This window comes from Microcaecilia unicolor, chromosome 13, assembly GCF_901765095.1.
Source record: "Microcaecilia unicolor chromosome 13, aMicUni1.1, whole genome shotgun sequence".
NCBI lineage: Eukaryota > Metazoa > Chordata > Amphibia > Gymnophiona > Siphonopidae > Microcaecilia > Microcaecilia unicolor.
Genome location: NC_044043.1, coordinates 103,746,389 through 103,771,219, shown reverse-complemented (window position 1 = coordinate 103,771,219; position 24,831 = coordinate 103,746,389). Strand labels below are relative to the sequence as shown.

At 43.0% G+C, this 24,831-nt stretch overlaps 1 protein-coding gene across 1 annotated transcript in view; it reads right to left on the bottom strand.

Annotated features, from left to right (window-relative positions):
- Positions 1-24,831, bottom strand: part of LOC115456573 (protein-arginine deiminase type-2-like) — a 194,994-nt gene that overhangs the window by 81,498 nt on the left and 88,665 nt on the right. The window contains exon 7 of the mRNA XM_030185746.1: positions 14,314-14,477. Within this exon, the coding sequence (XP_030041606.1) occupies positions 14,314-14,477 (164 nt within the window). The remainder of the gene's footprint in view (positions 1-14,313; positions 14,478-24,831) is intronic.

Below are 24,831 nucleotides of genomic sequence, written 5' to 3'. Positions count from 1 at the left end.
GTCATTACGTTTTCCAGATCATTTATAAATATGTTAAATTGCATCAGTCCCAGTACTGTGGCACTCCACTATTCACCCTCCTCCATCGAGAAAAAAAACGGCCATTTAACCCTACTCTCTGTTTTCTGTCCAGTAACCGATTCCAAATCCACAGAAGGACATTGCCTCCTACCCCATGACTTTTTCACTTTCTCAGGAGTCTCTCATGAGGAACTTTGTGAAAAGCTTTCTGAAAATGTACATACACTACATCAACCAGTTCACCTTTATCCACACGTTTATTTACACCTTCAAAGAAATGAAGCAAATTGGTGAGGCAAGACTTCCCTCGACTGAACCCATGCAGACTCTGTCCCATTAAACCATGTTTATGTGTTTCGTAATTTTATTCTTTATAATAGTTTCCACTACTTTACCCAGCACCAACATCAGGCTTACTGGTCTGTAAATCAGTAACATTTCCTATCCTTCTGCCCCTCCTGCGTAAGATCGTATCTCCAAATTCATGTTAAGTCTGTATTATCAGCAAGGACCTTCAGAGTTTATGTTCAGTTTCTGGCTACAGTAAAAAGAAGATAGATATGTCCTATAAAATCCAAGTAAATCCACCACGGAACAAAAGTTTTTTTTATATATGATATAAAACCCATGAGATGCCAAATTCTTCATTGGTCCAATCATTTTTTTAACAAACACTGTTTTGTATTTTTCATTAATGCTAATCTTCAAATGACTTTTGGCATTGAAAGGCTGTGATGGACTCTTTGCTTTCTGGTGCCTTGACCTCAAGGAATTCATACGGGGAGAGGCGGCCTTTGTTTAAGGTAAGTGATGCATACTTAAACATTTATATTTGAAAATTGAAAGTGGAGTGGAGAATTCATCTTTGAGGATCTGAAGATTTGGATTCAATGAGAAATATAAGACATGTACAAAACAGTGTTTGGCTTCTCATGAGTTACATTATACCTGTGTTTGCCCTCTAAGGATCCTTTTTATGCAAGTACATAAGTACTGCCACACTGGGACAGACCGAAGGTCCGTCAAGCCCAGTATCCTGTTTGCAACAGTGGCCAATCGAGGTCACAAGTACCTGGCAGAATCCCACAGAGTAGCAACATTCCAAATGGAATCCCAGAGAGTAGAAACATTCCATGTTACCAATCCCAGGGCAAACAGTGACTTCTCCATGTCTGTCTCAATAGCACACTATGAACTTTTCCTCCAGAAACTTGTCCAAACCTTTTTTTAAACCCAGATACGCTAACTGCTGTTACTACATCCTCTGGCAAAGAGGTCCAGAGCTTAACTATTCGTTGAGTGAAAAAATATTTCCTCCTATTTGTTTTAAAAGTATTTCCATGTAATTTCATTGAATGAGCCCTGGTCTTTCTACATTTTGAAAGAGTGAAAATTGATTCAATTCTACCCATTCTACATCACTCAGGATTTTATAGACCTTAATTATATCCCCCCTTATCTTTATTTATTTATTTAGTTTATTACATTTGTATCCCACATTTCCCCACCTATTTGCAGGCTCAATGTGGCTTACAGAGGTCTGTTATGGCATTGCCATTCCAGGATGTCAGATACAATTGTTGATGCAAAGAGATTGAGGATGGAAAGAAGTATTAAGAAAGTAGGTATAGAAAGATGATTTACGGATTCTAGTGGATTGTTGAGGTGGTATAGTTAAGCTATGGGTCCTCTTTGTAGGCCTTATTGAAGAGGTACGTCTTCAGGGATTTACGAAAGTTGGATATTTCGTCGATAGTTTTCAGGTTAGCTGGTAGTGCGTTCTACAGCTGCGTACCCATGTAGGAGAAGGAGGTCACGTGTACAAGTTTGTATTTTAGTCCTTTACAGCTGGGGAAGTGTAGATTAAGAAATTTTTGGGATGATCTTTTGGCATTTCTGGGCGGCAGGTCCACGAGGTTTAGCATGTAGGTCGGGGCGTCTCCGTAGATGATTTTGTGTATGATCGTGCAGATTTTGAACATGGTCCGTTCCTTAAGTGGGAGCCAGTGGAGTTTCTCTCTTAAGGGTTTTGCACTTTCATATTTTGGTTTACCAAATATGAGTCTGGCGGCGGTGTTTTGGGCTGTTTGGAGTTTCTTGATGGTCTGTTCTTTGCAGCCAGCATACAGTGCATTGCAGTAATCTAGATGACTTAGTACCAGTGATTGTATCAGGATACGAAAGATGGATCTCGGGAAGAAAGGTTTTACTTTTTTGAGTTTCCACATCCTTCGCTTTTCCAAGTTGAAGAGCTCTAACCTCTTTAGTCTTTCCTCATGAGAGGACTTCCATCCCCTTTATCATTTTGGTTGCTCTTCTTTGAACCTTTTCTAAATTCCGCTATATCTTTTTTGAGATACAGCAACGAGAACTGAATGCAATACTCAAGGTGAGGTTGCACCATGGAGCGATACAGAGGCATTATATTATTTTTGGCCTTATTTTGCATCCCTTTCCTAATAATTCCAAGCATCTTGTTTGCTTTATAAGTACATAAGTATTGCCACACTGGGACAGATCAAAGGTCCACCAAGCCCAGTATCCTGTTTCCAACAGTGGCCAATCTAGACCAAAAGTACCTGGCAAGATCCAAACACAGTACAATACATTTTATGCTGCTTCTTCTAGAAATAAGCAGTGGATTTTCCCAAAGTCCATTTTAATAATGGTCTATGGACTTGCCCTTTAGGAAACCATCCAAATTTTTTAAAACTCCGCTAAGCGAACTGTTTTTACTACATTCTCTGGCAATGAATTCCAGAGTTTAATTACACGTTGAGTGAAAAAATTATTTTCTCCGATTCACTTTAAATTTACTTTGTAGCTTCACTGCATGCCTCCTAGTATTTCTGGAAAGAGTAAACAAGTGATTCACGATTACCCGTTCCACTCCACTCATTATTTTATAGACCTCTATCATATCTCCCCTCAGCCGTCTTTTCTCCAAGCTGAAGAGCCCTAACCGCTTTAGCCTTTCCTCATAGGGAAGTCATCCCATCCCCTTTACCATTTTTGTTGCCCTTCTCTGTACCTTTTCCAATTCCACTATATCTTTTTGAGACGTGGTGACCAGAATTAAACACAATATTCGAGGTGCGGTCGTACCATGGAGTGATACAAAGGCATTATAATGTCCTCATTTATGTTTTCCAATCGTGTCCTAATAATACATAACACTCTATTTGCTTTCTTAGTCGAACACTGAGCAGAGGGTTTCAACCTATCAACAACGACACCTAGATCCCTTTCTTGGTCGGTGACTCCTAACGTGGAACCTTGCATGACGTAGCTATAATTCGGGTTCCTCTTTCCCACATGCATCACTTTGCACTTGCTCACATTAAACGTCATCTGCCATTTAAATGCTCAGTCTCTCAGTCTCGTAAGGTGCTCTTGTAATTTTTCACAATCCTCTTGTGATTTAACAACACTGGGCAAAAGAGTTCAGTGTATTATGTACAATGACACCTATATCTTTTTCTTGAGTGCTGACCCCCAAGGTGGACCCTAGCATCGGGTAACAATGATTCTGATTATTCTTCCCAATGTGCAACTCTTTGTATTTGTCTACATTAAATTTCATCTGCCATTTGGCTGCCCAGTCTTCCAGTTTCCTAAAGTTTTCCTGCAATTTTTCACAGTCCGCATTTGTTTTAACAACCTTGAATAGTTTTATTTATTTATTTTTTACACTAGCTTGATATACTGCCTTAACTAACATGTAGACGTAGGTGGTTTACAATTCTTGTACAATAATATAAATAAGATCAAGAAAGGAATAAAACATTCTGTTAGGAAAGTAATCAACACACATACAAACAGAGCCACTACATGTCCATATCAGGATAAAGCATAGAAAGGGGAGGGGTATGTGCAAATGTAATCACCTCACTCGTCATTACGTTTTCCAGATCATTTATAAATATGTTAAATTGCATCAGTCCCAGTACTGTGGCACTCCACTATTCACCCTCCTCCATCGAGAAAAAAAACGGCCATTTAACCCTACTCTCTGTTTTCTGTCCAGTAACCGATTCCAAATCCACAGAAGGACATTGCCTCCTACCCCATGACTTTTTCACTTTCTCAGGAGTCTCTCATGAGGAACTTTGTGAAAAGCTTTCTGAAAATGTACATACACTACATCAACCAGTTCACCTTTATCCACACGTTTATTTACACCTTCAAAGAAATGAAGCAAATTGGTGAGGCAAGACTTCCCTCGACTGAACCCATGCAGACTCTGTCCCATTAAACCATGTTTATGTGTTTCGTAATTTTATTCTTTATAATAGTTTCCACTACTTTACCCAGCACCAACATCAGGCTTACTGGTCTGTAAATCAGTAACATTTCCTATCCTTCTGCCCCTCCTGCGTAAGATCGTATCTCCAAATTCATGTTAAGTCTGTATTATCAGCAAGGACCTTCAGAGTTTATGTTCAGTTTCTGGCTACAGTAAAAAGAAGATAGATATGTCCTATAAAATCCAAGTAAATCCACCACGGAACAAAAGTTTTTTTTATATATGATATAAAACCCATGAGATGCCAAATTCTTCATTGGTCCAATCATTTTTTTAACAAACACTGTTTTGTATTTTTCATTAATGCTAATCTTCAAATGACTTTTGGCATTGAAAGGCTGTGATGGACTCTTTGCTTTCTGGTGCCTTGACCTCAAGGAATTCATACGGGGAGAGGCGGCCTTTGTTTAAGGTAAGTGATGCATACTTAAACATTTATATTTGAAAATTGAAAGTGGAGTGGAGAATTCATCTTTGAGGATCTGAAGATTTGGATTCAATGAGAAATATAAGACATGTACAAAACAGTGTTTGGCTTCTCATGAGTTACATTATACCTGTGTTTGCCCTCTAAGGATCCTTTTTATGCAAGTACATAAGTACTGCCACACTGGGACAGACCGAAGGTCCGTCAAGCCCAGTATCCTGTTTGCAACAGTGGCCAATCGAGGTCACAAGTACCTGGCAGAATCCCACAGAGTAGCAACATTCCAAATGGAATCCCAGAGAGTAGAAACATTCCATGTTACCAATCCCAGGGCAAACAGTGACTTCTCCATGTCTGTCTCAATAGCACACTATGAACTTTTCCTCCAGAAACTTGTCCAAACCTTTTTTTAAACCCAGATACGCTAACTGCTGTTACTACATCCTCTGGCAAAGAGGTCCAGAGCTTAACTATTCGTTGAGTGAAAAAATATTTCCTCCTATTTGTTTTAAAAGTATTTCCATGTAATTTCATTGAATGAGCCCTGGTCTTTCTACATTTTGAAAGAGTGAAAAATTGATTCAATTCTACCCATTCTACATCACTCAGGATTTTATAGACCTTAATTATATCCCCCCTTATCTTTATTTATTTATTTAGTTTATTACATTTGTATCCCACATTTCCCCACCTATTTGCAGGCTCAATGTGGCTTACAGAGGTCTGTTATGGCATTGCCATTCCAGGATGTCAGATACAATTGTTGATGCAAAGAGATTGAGGATGGAAAGAAGTATTAAGAAAGTAGGTATAGAAAGATGATTTACGGATTCTAGTGGATTGTTGAGGTGGTATAGTTAAGCTATGGGTCCTCTTTGTAGGCCTTATTGAAGAGGTACGTCTTCAGGGATTTACGAAAGTTGGATATTTCGTCGATAGTTTTCAGGTTAGCTGGTAGTGCGTTCTACAGCTGCGTACCCATGTAGGAGAAGGAGGTCACGTGTACAAGTTTGTATTTTAGTCCTTTACAGCTGGGGAAGTGTAGATTAAGAAATTTTTGGGATGATCTTTTGGCATTTCTGGGCGGCAGGTCCACGAGGTTTAGCATGTAGGTCGGGGCGTCTCCGTAGATGATTTTGTGTATGATCGTGCAGATTTTGAACATGGTCCGTTCCTTAAGTGGGAGCCAGTGGAGTTTCTCTCTTAAGGGTTTTGCACTTTCATATTTTGGTTTACCAAATATGAGTCTGGCGGCGGTGTTTTGGGCTGTTTGGAGTTTCTTGATGGTCTGTTCTTTGCAGCCAGCATACAGTGCATTGCAGTAATCTAGATGACTTAGTACCAGTGATTGTATCAGGATACGAAAGATGGATCTCGGGAAGAAAGGTTTTACTTTTTTGAGTTTCCACATCCTTCGCTTTTCCAAGTTGAAGAGCTCTAACCTCTTTAGTCTTTCCTCATGAGAGGACTTCCATCCCCTTTATCATTTTGGTTGCTCTTCTTTGAACCTTTTCTAAATTCCGCTATATCTTTTTTGAGATACAGCAACGAGAACTGAATGCAATACTCAAGGTGAGGTTGCACCATGGAGCGATACAGAGGCATTATATTATTTTTGGCCTTATTTTGCATCCCTTTCCTAATAATTCCAAGCATCTTGTTTGCTTTATAAGTACATAAGTATTGCCACACTGGGACAGATCAAAGGTCCACCAAGCCCAGTATCCTGTTTCCAACAGTGGCCAATCTAGACCAAAAGTACCTGGCAAGATCCAAACACAGTACAATACATTTTATGCTGCTTCTTCTAGAAATAAGCAGTGGATTTTCCCAAAGTCCATTTTAATAATGGTCTATGGACTTGCCCTTTAGGAAACCATCCAAATTTTTTAAAACTCCGCTAAGCGAACTGTTTTTACTACATTCTCTGGCAATGAATTCCAGAGTTTAATTACACGTTGAGTGAAAAAATTATTTTCTCCGATTCACTTTAAATTTACTTTGTAGCTTCACTGCATGCCTCCTAGTATTTCTGGAAAGAGTAAACAAGTGATTCACGATTACCCGTTCCACTCCACTCATTATTTTATAGACCTCTATCATATCTCCCCTCAGCCGTCTTTTCTCCAAGCTGAAGAGCCCTAACCGCTTTAGCCTTTCCTCATAGGGAAGTCATCCCATCCCCTTTACCATTTTTGTTGCCCTTCTCTGTACCTTTTCCAATTCCACTATATCTTTTTGAGACGTGGTGACCAGAATTAAACACAATATTCGAGGTGCGGTCGTACCATGGAGTGATACAAAGGCATTATAATGTCCTCATTTATGTTTTCCAATCGTGTCCTAATAATACATAACACTCTATTTGCTTTCTTAGTCGAACACTGAGCAGAGGGTTTCAACCTATCAACAACGACACCTAGATCCCTTTCTTGGTCGGTGACTCCTAACGTGGAACCTTGCATGACGTAGCTATAATTCGGGTTCCTCTTTCCCACATGCATCACTTTGCACTTGCTCACATTAAACGTCATCTGCCATTTAAATGCTCAGTCTCTCAGTCTCGTAAGGTGCTCTTGTAATTTTTCACAATCCTCTTGTGATTTAACAACACTGGGCAAAAGAGTTCAGTGTATTATGTACAATGACACCTATATCTTTTTCTTGAGTGCTGACCCCCAAGGTGGACCCTAGCATCGGGTAACAATGATTCTGATTATTCTTCCCAATGTGCAACTCTTTGTATTTGTCTACATTAAATTTCATCTGCCATTTGGCTGCCCAGTCTTCCAGTTTCCTAAAGTTTTCCTGCAATTTTTCACAGTCCGCATTTGTTTTAACAACCTTGAATAGTTTTATTTATTTATTTTTTACACTAGCTTGATATACTGCCTTAACTAACATGTAGACGTAGGTGGTTTACAATTCTTGTACAATAATATAAATAAGATCAAGAAAGGAATAAAACATTCTGTTAGGAAAGTAATCAACACACATACAAACAGAGCCACTACATGTCCATATCAGGATAAAGCATAGAAAGGGGAGGGGTATGTGCAAATGTAATCACCTCACTCGTCATTACGTTTTCCAGATCATTTATAAATATGTTAAATTGCATCAGTCCCAGTACTGTGGCACTCCACTATTCACCCTCCTCCATCGAGAAAAAAAACGGCCATTTAACCCTACTCTCTGTTTTCTGTCCAGTAACCGATTCCAAATCCACAGAAGGACATTGCCTCCTACCCCATGACTTTTTCACTTTCTCAGGAGTCTCTCATGAGGAACTTTGTGAAAAGCTTTCTGAAAATGTACATACACTACATCAACCAGTTCACCTTTATCCACACGTTTATTTACACCTTCAAAGAAATGAAGCAAATTGGTGAGGCAAGACTTCCCTCGACTGAACCCATGCAGACTCTGTCCCATTAAACCATGTTTATGTGTTTCGTAATTTTATTCTTTATAATAGTTTCCACTACTTTACCCAGCACCAACATCAGGCTTACTGGTCTGTAAATCAGTAACATTTCCTATCCTTCTGCCCCTCCTGCGTAAGATCGTATCTCCAAATTCATGTTAAGTCTGTATTATCAGCAAGGACCTTCAGAGTTTATGTTCAGTTTCTGGCTACAGTAAAAAGAAGATAGATATGTCCTATAAAATCCAAGTAAATCCACCACGGAACAAAAGTTTTTTTTATATATGATATAAAACCCATGAGATGCCAAATTCTTCATTGGTCCAATCATTTTTTTAACAAACACTGTTTTGTATTTTTCATTAATGCTAATCTTCAAATGACTTTTGGCATTGAAAGGCTGTGATGGACTCTTTGCTTTCTGGTGCCTTGACCTCAAGGAATTCATACGGGGAGAGGCGGCCTTTGTTTAAGGTAAGTGATGCATACTTAAACATTTATATTTGAAAATTGAAAGTGGAGTGGAGAATTCATCTTTGAGGATCTGAAGATTTGGATTCAATGAGAAATATAAGACATGTACAAAACAGTGTTTGGCTTCTCATGAGTTACATTATACCTGTGTTTGCCCTCTAAGGATCCTTTTTATGCAAGTACATAAGTACTGCCACACTGGGACAGACCGAAGGTCCGTCAAGCCCACCATCCTGTTTCCAACAGTGGCCAATTCAAGTCACAAATACCTGGCAAGATTACTACTACTACTACTACTATTTAGCATTTCTATAGCGCTACAAGGCGTACGCAGCGCTGCACAAACATAGAAAAAAAGACAGTCCCTGCTCAAAGAGCTTACAATCTAATAGACAAAAAATAAATAAAGTAATCAAATCAAATCAATTAATGTGAACGAGAAGGAAGAGAGGAGGGTAGGTGGAGGCGAGTGGTTACGAGTCAAAAGCAATGTTAAAGAGGTGGGCTTTCAGTCTAGATTTAGAGGTGGCCAAGGATGGGGCAAGACGTAGGGGCTCAGGAAGTTTATTCCAGGCATAGGGTGCAGCGAGACAGAAGGCGCGAAGTCTGGAGTTGGCAGTAGTGGAGAAGGGAACAGATAAGAAGGATTTATCCATGGAGCGGAATACACGGGAAGGGGTGTAGGGAAGGACGAGTGTGGAGAGATACTGGGGAGCAGCAGAGTGAGTACATTTATAGGTTAGTAGAAGAAGTTTGAACAGGATGCGAAAACGGATAGGGAGCCAGTAAAGGGTCTTGAGGAGAGGGGTAGTATGAGTAAAGCGACCCTGGCGGAAGACGAGACGGGCAGCAGAGTTTTGAACCGACTGGAGAGGGGAGAGGTGACTAAGTGGGAGGCCAGCAAGAAGCAGATTGCAGTAGTCTAAACGAGAGGTGACAAGGGTGTGGATGAGGGTTTTGGTAGAGTGCTCGGAAAGAAAGGGGCAGATTTTATGGATGTTGTAAAGAAAGAAATGACAGGTCTTGGCAATCTGCTGGATATGAGCAGAGAAGGAGAGAGAAGAGTCAAAGATGACCCCAAGGTTTCGAGCTGAGGAGACAGGGAGAATGAGAGAGCCATCAACAGAAATAGAAAAAGGGGGGAGCGGGGAGGTGGGTTTGGGGGGGAAAATGAGAAGCTCGGTTTTGGTAATATTTAATTTCAGGTGGCGTTGAGACATCCAGAAAGCAATGTCAGACAAGCACGCTGAAACTTTGGTTTGAATGCAAGGTGAGATATCAGGGGTAGAAAGGTAGATTTGGGAGTCATCAGCATAGAGATGGTAGGAAAAGCCATGGGATGAGATTAATGAACCAAGGGAAGAAGTGTAGATAGAAAAGAGGAGGGCACCAAGAACAGAACCCTGAGGTATGCCGACAGGCAGAGGGATAGAAGTAGAAGAGGATCCACCAGAGTGAACACTAAAGGTGCGGAGGGAGAGGTAGGAAGAGAACCAGGAAAGGACAGAGCCCTGGAATCCAAGTGAGGACAGGGTATCGAGAAGTATGCTGTGATCGACAGTGTCAAAAGCAGCAGAAAGATCAAGAAGAATGAGGATGGAATATTGACCTCTGGATTTAGCCAGTAATAGGTCATTGGAGACTTTAGTAAGCGCAGTTTCGGTTGAGTGGAGAGGGCGAAAACCAGATTGTAGTGGGTCAAGAATAGCATGTGAGGAGAGAAAATCAAGGCAGCGGTGGTGAGCAGCACGGGAGATGGGTCGTAATTAGAGGGACAAGTAGGGTCGAGTGAAGGCTTTTTAAGGAGAGGTGTGACCACAGCATATTTAAAGGCAGCAGGGACAGTCGCAGTGGAAAGTGAGAGGTTGAGAATGTGACAGATAAAAGGAATAAGAGCAGGAGAGATGGCATTAAGAAGGTGGGTGGGAATGGGATCAGAGGAACAGGTGGTACATTTTGAGGAAGAAAGGAGAAGTGTAGTTTCCTCAATAGTAACTTCAGGAAAGGAGGAAAGGGAATGAGGGGAAGGAGAGAGAGGGGAACGGACTAGTGGAGGGAGAGGTGGTGAGGTAGAGAAAGCAAGGTTTATCTTTTGAACCTTGTAGTGAAAGAATTCAGCAAGGGTCTAAGGAGATAATGAAGGGGGAGTTAGGGGAGGGGGCACCTTGAGGAGAGAGTTCAATGTGGTGAAGAGAAGTCGAGGATTAGAACCAAGAGAGTTGGTCAGTTGGATATAATAATCCTGTTTGGCACGTAAAAGAGCAGATTGGAAGGAGGTCAGCATGAACTTAAACTGTAACAAATCAGCAAGGGCCCGAGATTTCCGCCAGAGGCGTTCGGCGGAGTGGGTACAGGAACGTAGGTAGCGGATATTAGAAGTCAGCCAAGGTTGGGGTTTTGTACGCCTTACAGGGCGGGTCATCAAAGGTGCAAGAGTGTCTAAGGCAGAGGATAGAGTATTGCTGTAAGAAGAAACAGCCTCGTTGACAGACGTGGATGGTGCCACAGTAGAGAGGAGGTTTGAAACATGGGAGGATAGAGATGAAGGGTCAATATCGTGAAGATTCCTAGATGAATTAGATAAGATAGGACGGGACTGGGAGGGAGGAGATTTAAGTGTGAAAGTTATAAGATGGTGATCAGAGGAGGGAAGATCAGAGGCAAGGAAACTAGAGGGTGAACAGTTGGAGGAGAAGATGAGATCAAGACAGTGACCATTTTGATGAGTGGGGGAGGTGGAGCATAGTTGGAGATTAAAGGAGGACGTTAAAGCGAGTAACTTGGAAATATAAGAGTTGGAAGGATCATTAGCAGGAATATTAAAGTCACCAAGGATGAGAGAGAGGGAGGAAGGATCATGGAAGAAGGCAAGCCAGGCGGCAAAGTCACTGAGAAAGGATGAAAGGGACGATAAATGACCGCTATTCAAAGAGGCAGAGGAGAGAAAAGGCGGATAGAGTGGACTTCAAAGGAGGAAAAACAGTGAGATTGAGGTGGAAGAAGGGGTTGAAATCTGGAGGAGGGAGAGAGAAATAGTCCAACACCGCCCCCACGGCTAGCAGGGCGAGGAGTATGTGAAAATAGATAACCGCCATGGCACAGGGCTGCGACTGAAGCAGAGTCATCAGGGCAGAGCCAGGTTTCTGTTATGGCGAGCAGATGGAGGTGATGCGAGATAAAGAGGTCCTGGATATAGGCGAGTTTGTTACAGATAGAGCGGGCATTCCATAGGGCGCAAGAGAAGGGCAGAGAAGAGGAGGGGAGTAGAGAAATAGAGATGAGGTTAGAGAGGTCGCGGTGAGATCTGTAGAGTTGGGATAATAGTTGGTGAGGGGGGCCAGGATTGGGATTGATGTCACCGGCTGAGAGTAAGAGAAGGAGTAAAAGAGAGCGGAGGAGAGTAGGAGAGGTGTGGCCACGAAGGCGTCGAAGGCGAGAGGTATTTAGATGGAATGGGGAAGGCAAAATGGACGGAAGAAAGAGGCGGAGATTAAAAGCCAAGAGGAAGGAAGAGGGTAGGAGAGAAGGTGAGGTGATGAAGTCGATGGATGGGCAGTGAGTTCCTGTAGTGGAGAGAGGTAGGGGGTGAGGGAAAAGATTAGGAAGAGACAGGGCTAGGAAGAGAATGTGAATAGGGGCCATAAATGACTGAGGTACTTTAGCAACTGGGAAGAAGATTAGATGTAAAGAGAAAAATGCCCCGCGCGCCGTTAGGCTCGCAGCACCTAGAGCGGAGGCCCTAAGTGGATCGGAGTGGACCTGGGTGTCACCCCGGAGAAGGCTGTAAGGATATGCAGATGAGCTGCAAGTCCTCCACAGCACCTGAAAGGCAGCCGGTGGTAGAGCTGGGCACCTCTCAGCTGAGGAAAGGCTTACCAGGGGTTAGGCCGAAGCCAGCATTCCTCCCCCTGAGGGTCGCTTGATCCTAGCCAAAAAGCACCTGGAAACTCTGTGCACTTGGAGCGAGGGCCCTGGGAAGATCGGGGTGGAACTGGAGTCACCCCGGATACAGCTGTGAGGAAATGCAGAAGGGCTGCAAGTCCTCCACAGCACCTGGTGGGAGTGCTGGGCACCTAGAGCTGCTTATCCTAGAAATAAGCAGTGGATTTTCCCAAGTCAATTTTATAATGGTCTATGAACTTTTCCTTTACAAAGCCACCCAGACCTTTTTTAAACCCCGCTAAGCTAACCACCTTTACCACATTCTCTGGCAACGTTGAGTGAAGAAACTTTTTCTCCGATTCGTATTAAATTTACTACTTTGTAGCTTCATCGCATGCCCCCTAGTCCTAGTATTTTTGGAAAGAGTAAACAAATGATTCACGTCTACCCGTTCCACTGCACTCATTTTATAGACCTCTATCACATCTCCCCTCAGCCTTCTTTTCTCCAAGCTGAAGAGCCCTAGCCACTTCAGCCTTTCCTTATAAGGAAGTCGTCCCATCCCTTATATCATTTTCATCACCCTTTTCTGTACCTTTTCTAATTCCACTATTATCTTAAAAATAAATTGGAGGAGTAGCCTAATGGTTAGTGCAGTGGACTTTGACTTTCGGTAAGTCACTTAACCCTCCACTGACCTAGGTACAAATAAGTACCTGTATGTACTATGTAAACCACTATGAATGTAGTTGCAAAAACCACAGCAAAAGCAGTATGTCAAGTCCTATTTCCCCTTCCCTATTTGAGATTCTACATGGAATGTTGCTAGTGGAGGAGTAGCCTAGTGGTTAGTGCAGCGGACTTTGATCCTGGCAACCTGGGTTTGATTCTCATTGCAGCTCCTTGTGTCTCTGGGCAAGTCACTTAACCCTTCATTGCCCTAGGTACAAATAAGTACCTGTATATACTATGTAAACTGCTTTGAATGTCGTTGCAAAAAAACCACAGAAGGCAGTGTATCACGTCCAATTCCCTTTCCCTTTCGTTAAGTAATTGATTTAGTTTGACAGTGCCCCCTGATCAAAACCATATAACCGGCCAGGAATGGCACCTGGCCAGTTAGATGGCACAACCAGTTATCCAATGATATTCAGCGGGAGGTATATAGCTGGCAATCCCCTAATATTCAATTCATATCTGGCTATTATAAGCAGCCTCATCGGGCCACAATTGGTATAACATTAGCTAATTTAAAGTTAATCAGTTATTTTCTAAAATCAACTTAGCCGGTTAACTTTAAACCACTACAAATAAACCGGACATTCAATGCTGGTCACTAGAAACGGCCTGGTATTGAATATCCAGGCTGACCACTGAATGCGGGAGTTAGCCAGGCTCCCTCCCGAAGTCTGAATATCGTCCCCTGTGACTTTATTTCCCTACTGTGTCTTGATATATTACCAATTATGCGGGTCCCAGCCAATATTCAGCCAGAGCCCACATAACTGTCTTATGCAGACTATTCAGCTGAGACCTGAATAAGCTCTGGCAGCCAGATTTAGCCCCCAATATTTAGTGTCATGCCCGGACATAGCCCTGTACTGAATATCTGGCTAGCATTTAAAAATATACTGACTGCCACTGGCAGAATATCAGCCAGATGGCTAAAACAACTTACAGAGCTACTAAAATGAGTTAGGATAGTGAAACACACAGACTTGACATCCACAAAATGGTTTCTTAGTGTGTCTCCTCCCTCTTCTCCTTTGCACAAACCTCTGGAATGGTCTCCAGAAGGCTGACGTTGATGGTGAGTAGTCCAGAAAATCCTTTGTCTGGAAAGCAGAGTCCTTCCACGAAGAATTCGTGTTCAGTTGTCCCAGTGTATCTAAGTTTGTAATGCAGCTTCTTCTTGCCCATCACATATGTGTACTGTTTGTCTAAACACAAAGAAAGAAACTATGTTAAAATGGAAGGAAAGGAAGTCTTGAGTAATTTTTAAAGCCCAAAAGTCTTAAGCACATTTTCAAAGTGAAAATCCCAGCAGTTTCTCTTTGAAAATACAGGGCCAGCTGGTGTCATACACTCTCTATGCAGTTACAGTTACATTTATTTGATATAATTTATAGTTTATTAAGGGGCCCTTTTACTAAGCTGCGTTAGTGGGAGCGGTGGCCGTTTTTGCCACGCACCTGGGTCCCTTTTACTGCAGTTGGTGAAAATAGCCAAAAATAAAATGTCCACGTGGTAAGTTCACACTTGCTGTGCTGCCATTTTGGGGACAGTGTTTACCACTGCCCATTGAGGCTCCCGCACTAACCTGGTGGTAATCGAGCAGCACACGATGACGCCCGATTACTGCCAGGTAACCACCTGCGGAAATATGTTTTCATTATTTCTGCTAGCGCCGGAAATGCCAGATGCTGGGGATGGAACTGCTGCTGGCATTGACGTTGGGCTGGAAGTAGTTCCGGGCTGCCATGCAGCAACCTTTTAGTAAAAGGCCCCTAAATTTGTTATACCGCTTTACATAATAAAAATATCAAAGCAGCTTACAACACTCAAAATATATAATCAAAATAGAAGAAAACGGAACTACAACAGTGATAGCAACATCCATTCATGTCAGTTCCACACTGTTGCCACTTAATTCCCCAAGTTCAAACCAGAAAATACCAAGGCGAAAACATGAGATTTCAACAGATGCTTGAAATGGGGTAAAGATTTCTCTCCCTGTAAAGTATCTGGTAACATATTGCACAACATAGAACCCCTGCCTCCTCATTCCTGATAAATGTGCCTCTTATTCCGGTGCTGTCATTCCAATATGTCTAAGGAACATAGATTTCGCCTAGGAACATATCCCTAATATTCAGCCCTCAGGAGTCAGGCGACCTGTTGCCATGATGGGTACTGAGGCTGGATATTTAATGCTGGGCTGTTTCTGGTGACTGGTACTGAATATCCTTTTTTGGGGGGCAACTTAAACTTAACCAAGTTAATATTCAGCCCTGGCCAGTTAACTTTATAGCAGCCAAAGATAGGACTACTGGGGAAAGGCTGACAGTCGCTCAAAAGCGCATGATTCGGAATAAGGTATCTTTTAAAGATATTACCAAAACAGGGAAGATAGGGTATCCCGATAGTGAGGTTGAAAAAGAGATCAGTAGTAGATCAGGTGTCCTTAAATAAAAATTAAAATCAGACAAAAGATTGCAAAATTAATACTATCAAGTACTGAGCATGATGTAAATAGGAACAAACATAGTTTGAAATGTCAATATGCAAATGCCAGAAGCCTAAGAAATAAGATGGGAGAGTTAGAATATATTACACTAAATGAAAAATTCAATATAATAGGTATCTCTGAGACCTGGTGGAAGGAGGATAACCAGTGGGACACTGTCATACCAGGGTACAAATTATATCGTAGTGATAGGGTGGATCGAATTGGTGGAGGGTAGAACTGTAGTTAAGAAGAGCCTTGAACCAAATAGATTGAAAATTCTACAGGAAAACATCTGGCTTGTTTCTCCAATATAGTACCCTTCGTCACATTTTTTACACTGGATGACATATACTACTTTGGAAGATGTGCATGTGAAGGATTCCTTTATGCTGAATATATTTCCTTTGTGAATGACTGGGGTTTTGTGAAATGTTTTGCCCTAGTTTGCAGCTGGATATATTGCAAGGATGTGTGCCATTCTCTTCTTTATGGGTCTCTGTTGGGAGGAGTGGAGGAGTGGCCTAGTGGTTAGGGTGGTGGACTTTGGTCCTGGGGAATTGAGGAACTGAGTTTGATTCCCACTTCAGGCACAGGCAGCTCCTTGTGACTCTGGGCAAGTCACTTAACCCTCCATTGCCCCATGTAAGCCGCATTGAGCCTGCCACAAGTGGGAAAGCGCGGGGTACAAATGTAACAAAAAAAAAAATAAAAATTTCAGGAATAACATGTATAAAATGTTTGTACGTTTGGGTAGCTTGCCAGGTGCCCTTGACCTGCATTGGCTGCTGTCAGGGAGAGGATGCTGGGCTCAATGGACCTTTGGTCTTTTCCCAGTGTGACATTACTTATGTACTTATGTCTGTTGAGAGCTTGCTTCTCACTAGCTTGTGTTTTAAATTGGGTGGCTGTTGGAATGCCAGCACTGGTGGGGATGGGAACATCTCTTTCAGTAATTCATCCTCCTGGAGTAGTGGCTGCAGATCTCTTATGATTTTACTACTAATCATCATTTCTATAGCGCTACTAGACGTACGCAGCGCTGTACACTTGAACATGAAGTGACAGTCCCTGCTCGACAGAGTTTACAATCTAATTAGGACAGACAAACAGGACAAACAAGAGATAAGGGAATATTAAAGTGAGGATGATAAAATAAAGGGTTCTGAACAAGTGATTTCCTCAGTTTTTCCAGCTCTGGGCTGTATGTCAGTACAAGGGGGGTTCTGTCCATTACTTTCTTTTCTTTGTACTGTAGCAAATTTTCCCTGGGTGTTTTTAGGGAGGAGGCAATATTCTTGGTGATATATATCTTTGGGGTTATAGCCTTTCTGTTTGAAGGATGCAGTCAGGATTTTGAGGTGCCTATCTCTGTCCCCTGTGTCAGAGCAGATACGGTGGTATCTTGTGCCTTGGCTGTGAATAATGGATTTTTTTTTTGTATGTGAAGGGTGGAAGCTGGAGTTGTGGAGGTAGCTGCATTTGTCTGTGGGTTTCTTGTATATGGATGTATGTATGTAGCCATTGCTGATTGAAACTGTGGTGTCCCAAAAATTGACTTTTTTGGGGAGTAGTCAATTTTGAGTCTGATTGTAGGATGGTATGTATTGAAAGAACTGTAAATTTTTTTTTTTTTTTTTTTTTTTTTTTTTTAGAGTTTCTTCCCCCTCAGTCCAAATCATAAAAATGTCATCAATATACCGGTAGTATTTTAGGGGTGTGGTCTGATATGTAGTCAAAAGGGTGCTATATTGGAGAAACAAGCCAGATGCTGAAAAACAGATTTAATTTACATAGACATCATATGAAAAATGCCAGTGCCAACCAGGATGTTAACTCTGTGGGACAGCACTTTATAAAACCAGAACACTGTATCAATGATTTTATGCTGAGAATACTGAAAGGAAACTTTAAATCAATACAGGAATGCAAGACCTTTGAATTTTAAACCGGCCAAAGATATTTCTGCTATTTACGTGGCCTGATGTGGCTGCTTACAATAGCCGGCTATGTGGTGAATATTCGGCAATAGCCAGCCATAAATCGCACAATATAGCCAGTTATCTCCTAGCTGCTAACCGGGACTATTCAGCAGGGGATAACCAGCTGTCCTCTGCTGAATATCGTCTGATAGCTGGTTAAGTGCCATTTAACTGGCCAGGTGACATTCCTGACCGGTTAAATGGTTTTGAATATCAGGGGCAGTTATGTTTAGGTAGACAGACCACTTTGCTGCAATTTGATATTTTGGCAGCTTTTGATGCTGTGGATCATGATCTACTGATGGAAGATTGAGTGAGATTGGTCTAACAGGTTCAGTCCTTACATGGTTTAAGGAGTTTTTAATTGACCAAAGTTACTGTATCTGCAAAAATAATGCTATTTCTCAGTTCTGGTCTCCTGGCTGTGGAGTGACACAGGGTTCTCCTCAGGGCCATGCCTAGGGTCTCTGGTGCCCCCCTGCAGACTATTAGTTGGCACCCCCCCTCTCCTTTCTCTCTTCTCCCACCCTGCCCCCTTTTTCAGTCCATTACCATAAAAGATGAATGACAAGTTGAAGAACAGCAGGCAGAGGGAGCACAAGATGCAAAGGAAATAGGAGCTGAAAGATGGGAATGGGGGGCTATTTGATAGAACAAATTTTAGAGAGTTTCAAAAGGATTATGAAAATGGCACAATTGGGAGGAGACCCAAGCGCTGCGCGCGGGAAGGTAGCAGCGCATGCGCATAGGCACCAACGCAGTACGGTACGGTTAATTTTTTTAATAGAACTCGACTGGCACGGCGCCCTTGAAGGCAGGCGCCCCCCTGCAGTGCTTACCCCGCTTACTGGGTTGGCACGGCCCTGGTTCTCCTTAATCACCTTTGCTTTTCAACTTATTTATGTCATCTTTAGGCTCTATTAAATTGGAAGCAGATGAGTTGCTATTTTCTTAGGCAGATGATATTTTAATGCTAATTCCTGCATCTGATGATTTAGGAGACACCATTGCTAAACTGTCTTCTTGTATGGACAAGATTCAACATTGGGCCATGAATAATATGTTGAAGCTGAATACTATTAAAACTAAAGATTTGTGGTTTAAGAATCCTGGAATTAACGTTCCTAATATTGTTGCTTTTTAATTTGGCTTTTCCTGTTGAAGATAAATCTTGTGAAGGGTCAGAGGATAGGGGGGTCAAGGAAATCACAGGAACAGGGGTCGCAGAGAGCAGGGGGGCACCGACAGGGAAGGTTTCGAGGCCAAGGCCCCAGTATTCAGAGAGTTCGCCCCCTTGTGGCTGAAAGGCCAACAGAAGTAGTGAAGAGGGTTAGGAACTATCAATCCCAGAATTCCTCTCTTCCCCACCGAGCTATGCAGAAGCTAAGAGATGGTTTAGAGGATTGGGAGATGGTTTCTGATGAAGGTAATGAGGGACAGCTGGGGAGATTGGGGGCGGAGGAAGCTGGTGAGGAGGATAAAATGGAAGTAGCTGAAGGACTGGAGGAGGAGAGCATGGAAATTGCTGCTCTGGCTCAAACAGAGAGAGATACCGTTGGAGGTTTGTGGCATCTCCATTGAGACAGTGGTGGAAGGCTGGAGGAGAAAGGTTGAGGCAGTGGGGAAGGTCTCTGTTAAAGATGTGACAGGTACGCTGGCCTCAGGGAAGAGAAAGGAAGGCTGCACAGTTTAAAACCCAAGGAAGGGGAAATGTGAAGAGAAACTGTTTCTTTGTGCTGCAAGATTATGAAAGAAGCTGTATGAACTGTTTGAGCCTGGAAGGCGCTTTGATTGCCAGACACAGAACTAATGTGTTTTCCTTTTGGTTATGTTCTGATTAAAAGAAGACTAAGAAAGAAGGATTATGTTGAGTTAAACAGGGCCGTGCTAACCCGGTAAGCGAGGTAAGCATGGCAGGGGGGCGCCGCCGCACCATGCTCACCTCGCTCGCCCTCCCCTAACATCCCTTTTCTTTTTTTTTCTTTTTAAATTTACCTCCGTGGCGGCGGTTCCGACAGCGCAGCGTCAGGGAAGGAGGCGGCGCTCCCGACGTCTAGCCTTCCCTTCGCTGTGTTCCGCCTTCAAGGATGACGTCAGAAGAAGGCGGAACACAGCGAAGGGAAGGCTAGACGTCGGGAGCGCCGCCTCCTTCCCTGACGCTGCGCTGCCGGAACCGCCGCCACGAAGGTAAATTTAAAAAGAAAAAAAAAGAAAAGGGATGTTGGGGGGAGAGAAGAGGGTGGGCAGTTGAACAATGGGAGCGGGAGGGCAGGGGAGAAATGACAGCATGGATGCGAAGGGGGGTCATGGATGCGAAGGGGGGGGGGAGAAGAGGGCAGGCCAGGCTGGGACATGGGAGAGAGAGGAGCATGGATGCGAGGGGGGGTCATGGAAGGGAGAGAGGGGAATTGCTGGAAAAGGATGAATGGAGGGGGCAGGGGACAGAGGAGCATGGATGGGCATGGATTGGGAGGGCAGGGCTCACTCAGGGAGAGAGGGAAATTGCTGGAAAGGGATGAATGGAGGGGGCTTGCTGGAAAGGGATGAATGGAGGGGGCAGGGGACAGAGGAGCATGGATGGGCATGGATTGGGAGGGCAGGGCTCAGGGAGAGAGGGGAATTGCTGGAAAAGGATGAATGGAGGGGCAGAGGACAGAGGAGCATGGATGGGCATGGATTGGGAGGGCAGGGCTCAGGGAGAGAGGGGAAATGCTGGAAAAGGATGAATGGAGGGGGCAGGGGACAGAGGAGCATGGATGGGCATGGATTGGGAGGGCAGGGCTCAGGGAGAGAGGGGAATTGCTGGAAAGGGATGAATGGAGGGGCAGGGGACAGAGGAGCATGGATGGACATGGATTGGGAGGGCAGGGAGAGGGGAATTGCTGGAAAGGGATGAATGGAGGGGGCAGGGAGAGGGGAATTGCTGGAAAGGGATGAATGGAGGGGGCAGGGAGAGGGGAATTGCTGGATAGGGATGAATGGAGGGTACAGATGGGCATGGATGGATATGGATTGCAGGGCAGGGCTCAGGGAGAGAGGGGAATTGCTGGATAGGGATGAATGGAGGGGGCAGGTGACAGAGGAGCATGGATGGGCATGGATTGGGAGGGCAGGGCTCAGGGAGAGAGGGGAATTGCTGGAAAGGGATGAATGGAGGGGGCAGGGGACAGAGGAGCATGGATGGGCATGGATTGGGAGGGCAGGGCTCAGGGAGAGAGGGGAATTGCTGGAAAAGGATGAATGGAGGGGGCAGGGGACAGAGGAGCATGGATGGGCATGGATTGGGAGGGCAGGGCTCAGGGAGAGAGGAGAAATTGCTGGACATAGAGGAGAGGGAACAGAGATGAAGGAGATGAAATGAGGGAAAAGGAAGAGAGGAGAAAAACTGCACATGGATGAAGAAAATAGGCAGAAGCTGAGGACCAGAAATGAAGAAGAAAGGAGGAAAGGAAAGAAATAAATGGAAAGGAAGCCCTGGAAATGGAGTTAAGAGGACAGATAGCAGCAGAATCAGATACTGGGCCAGCATGATCAGAAAAAGAAAGTCACCAGACAACAAAGGTAGAAAAAAAATCATTTTATTTTCATTTTAGTGTTTGGAATATGTCCACTTTGAGAATTTACATCTGCTATCTTATTTTGCAATGTATAGCAATTTCTTTCTAAGAATATTGCTGACAATTCCTGTCAGTGTGGCAAGTGGTGAGCGATCATTTTCACGGGGGGGGGGGGGGGGGGCTGCCGTCAACTGATAGTCTGCAGGGGGGGCGCCAACTGATAGGCTGCAGGGGGGCGCCAGAGACCCTAGGCACGGCCCTGGAGTTAAAGAAAGAAAATAAAAACTTTTACTTATAAGAAGTTTGGACTTTGTTGAGCCTCTGTGAAAGGAACCGGAGGAGAAGGGGAGACCCAGAAGCTTCCTGGGGTCTGAGGCCAAATCAGAGAGAGACACCAACCCATTATAAACCATAAAGTTGTACTGCTATGTTTATCACCCTCCTCTCACCTATCCACCCCCATCCTGTTAGACTATCTCTGAAATGCTTTGATGTTCCCATGCATACCTCCTACCCATCTCCACCCTGTTAGACTGTCAATGAAATGCTTGGAAGTTTTTCTTATATATACTGTCATCTACCACATTTGCTTATTTCCAATCTGAAGATGAAGGGCAACCTTTGAAAGGTAATCAAGAAATGTATTAAGTTATGTCCAATAAAAAAGGTATCATCTTATTTTCTTTTCCATGTTTTATTTTGTTTGATTTGTATTGATTACCTTTAAAAGTGGACTAACATGGCTACCACACCACTCTACTCAAGCCTTGGCGTAAAGAGTTGTAGCAACCAAGGCGGGTAATTATAACAGTTGGAAGGAAAATGTGCAGGGACCTCTTATCAAGTAGGGAATGAACTGCGCATTATTGCTTCACAACCAAAGAAGATTTCTTAATACTTGGTTCTGTAGATCCATGTTTGTTTATTGGGATGTATTTACTGCCTTTTTGAGAGAATTCACTCAAGTCGGTGTACAGTAAGAATAAATCAAACATAAGAAATAGACAATTACAGCAGTAAAATATTCAAATAATACAAAGTATGGCATATTATACTACTTACAATGTCAACACAATACGTAATAGACAGCATAGGGTATAAGCAAAGATGGAATATATAGCTAGGTAAGAGAGTATCAGGAGTAAGGTGACTAATTTAAAGAAAGTTGCACATGAGGTCAGAGAGATGATTAAGTGTTATCTCAGCTAGGGTAGGAGTGGATAAACATGTCCTGCTGCAGTATGTGCAGCCTGTGTCACTCAGTGTGTGTGTGTGTGTATGAGACTAACAAGTTAGTTACTTCTTCCATTAAAGGTCTGGTTGAAGACCCAAGCTTTCACCTGCTTCCTGAAATACAAGCAGTTTTATGTTAAGCAGAGCCTTTCAGGGAATGCATTCCAGAGTGTAGGGGCTACTCCAGAGAAGGCTTGCTTGCGGCTATCATATCTTGTAATGTCTTTTGGAGAGGGTGTGGTTAGGGATACCCCTTGGGAGGACCTTAGTGTCCTCGGAGATGTGTAGAAGGTCATCCTGTTCTTCAAGTACTCAGGGCCATTTCCTTTAAGGGCCTTGAAGATCAGACAGAGTTTTAAATTTAGCCCTGTATTATACTGGTAGCCAATGACGTTTTTGCAAAAATGGTGTGATGTGGTCATGTCGTTTGCAACCTTCTATGAGTCTTGCTGCTGCATTCTGAATCAACTGGAGCTGGTGCAGGCCCTTTGTAGTCAGACCATTGTATAGTGCATTGCAGTAATCCAGTCTTGATGTTATCATGGTATGCACAACTGGGATAAGATGTACCTTCTCGATGTAAGGAGAGAGGCACCGTAGCTGTCGCAAATAGTAAAGCAGCTCTTGAAGGTTGCTTGGATTTGGGGAAGCAGCATAAGTGTTGAATCTAACTATATTCCAAGGTTCCTGACTTGTGATTTGAAGGGGAGTTTGTACTTCCCAAAAGAGATTTTGATGTCAGGTACATGTCAACTTGTATTAGGGACCCAGAGAAGTTCAGTTTTACTTGGGTATAGGCAAAGTTTGTTAAGATGCTTACTAAGAATAATTCCCATGTATTTTAACCGAGTCTTTAAAAGGCAACTACACACTAGCAGTAGAGTGGATGGGAAGTAAGTAAGATGAAGCGTGCCAAGATAATATCAGTCTTTCCTAGATTTAATTTTAACTTGTTCCTTGTTAACCACTCAGCAATTTTATCCAATTTGGTGGAGATACTAGAGATAGAATCTTGGGAGCAGGTATTCAAGGTACGAAGTAGCTGCATATTATCCATATAGATGAAAAAGTTGAAATCTAATGATTGAATAAGCAAAGCCAGAGAGGCGAGAAAAATGCTGAATGATATAGGGACTAGAACTGAACTCACAGGATAAGTTAATTGGTAGTATGGGACCAGTGTACTGTGTACACAACATGATCTGAAACTCTGCTGGCTCGAGCTTGGCATTTCATTTTCACTCTACTATTCTGCATTTAAGACAGCTTCAGTGCATGAAAGAAGGCTGCGGGGCTGGGAAAATTGGTGATGCGGCATTTGGCCCTGCCCCTTGTGACATCATCAGTAGCTAGATTTTTTTTTTTTTTTACATTTGTACCCCGCACTTTCCCACTCATGGCAGGCTCAATGCGGCTTACATGGGGCAATGGAGGGTTAAGTGACTTGCCCAGAGTCACAAGGAGTTGCCTGTGCCGGGAATCGAACTCAGTTCCTCAGTTCCCCAGGACCAAAGTCCACCACCCTAACCAAAGTAATTTGGGGGCAGGAATGCTATGGTGGTACCTTTAGAAAAATGTAACATATCACAGTAAGATCTAGATATATTTGTTGGGTATTCATGTCTTTTCATAGTAACTAGAGAGTCATGGGATAGGAGGCAGTGTTCTATTGTGGATTAAAAACTGGTTAAAAGATAGAGAGAGTAGGGTTAAATAGTCAGTATTCTCAATAGAGAAGGGTAGATAGTGGGATTCCCCAGGGGTCTGTGCTGTGACCGCTGCTTTTTAACATATTTATAAATGATCTAGAGATGGGAGTAACTATTGAGGTAATTAAATTTGCTGATGACACAAAGTTATTCAAAGTTGTTAAATTGCGAGAGGATTGTGAAAAATTACAAGAGGACCTTACGAGACTGGGCATATAAATGGCAGATGACATTCAGTGTGAGCAAGTGCAAAATGATGCAAGTGGGAAAGAGGAACCCGAACAATAAATATGTAATGCAAAGTTCCACGTTAGGAGTAAGCGACCAAGTAAGGGATCTCAGCGTCATTGTTGATGACACGTTGAAACCCTGTGCTCAGTGTGCAACGGCAAAGAAAGCAAATAGAATGTTAGGTATTATTAGGAAAGGAATGGAAAACAAAAAGTGAGGGCGCTATAATACCTCTGTATTGATTCATGGTGCAAACGCACCTCGAATATTGTGTTCAATTCTGGTCGCTGCATCTCAAAAAAGATATAGTGGAATTAGAAAAGGTGCAGAGAAGGGCAACAAAAATGATAAAGGGG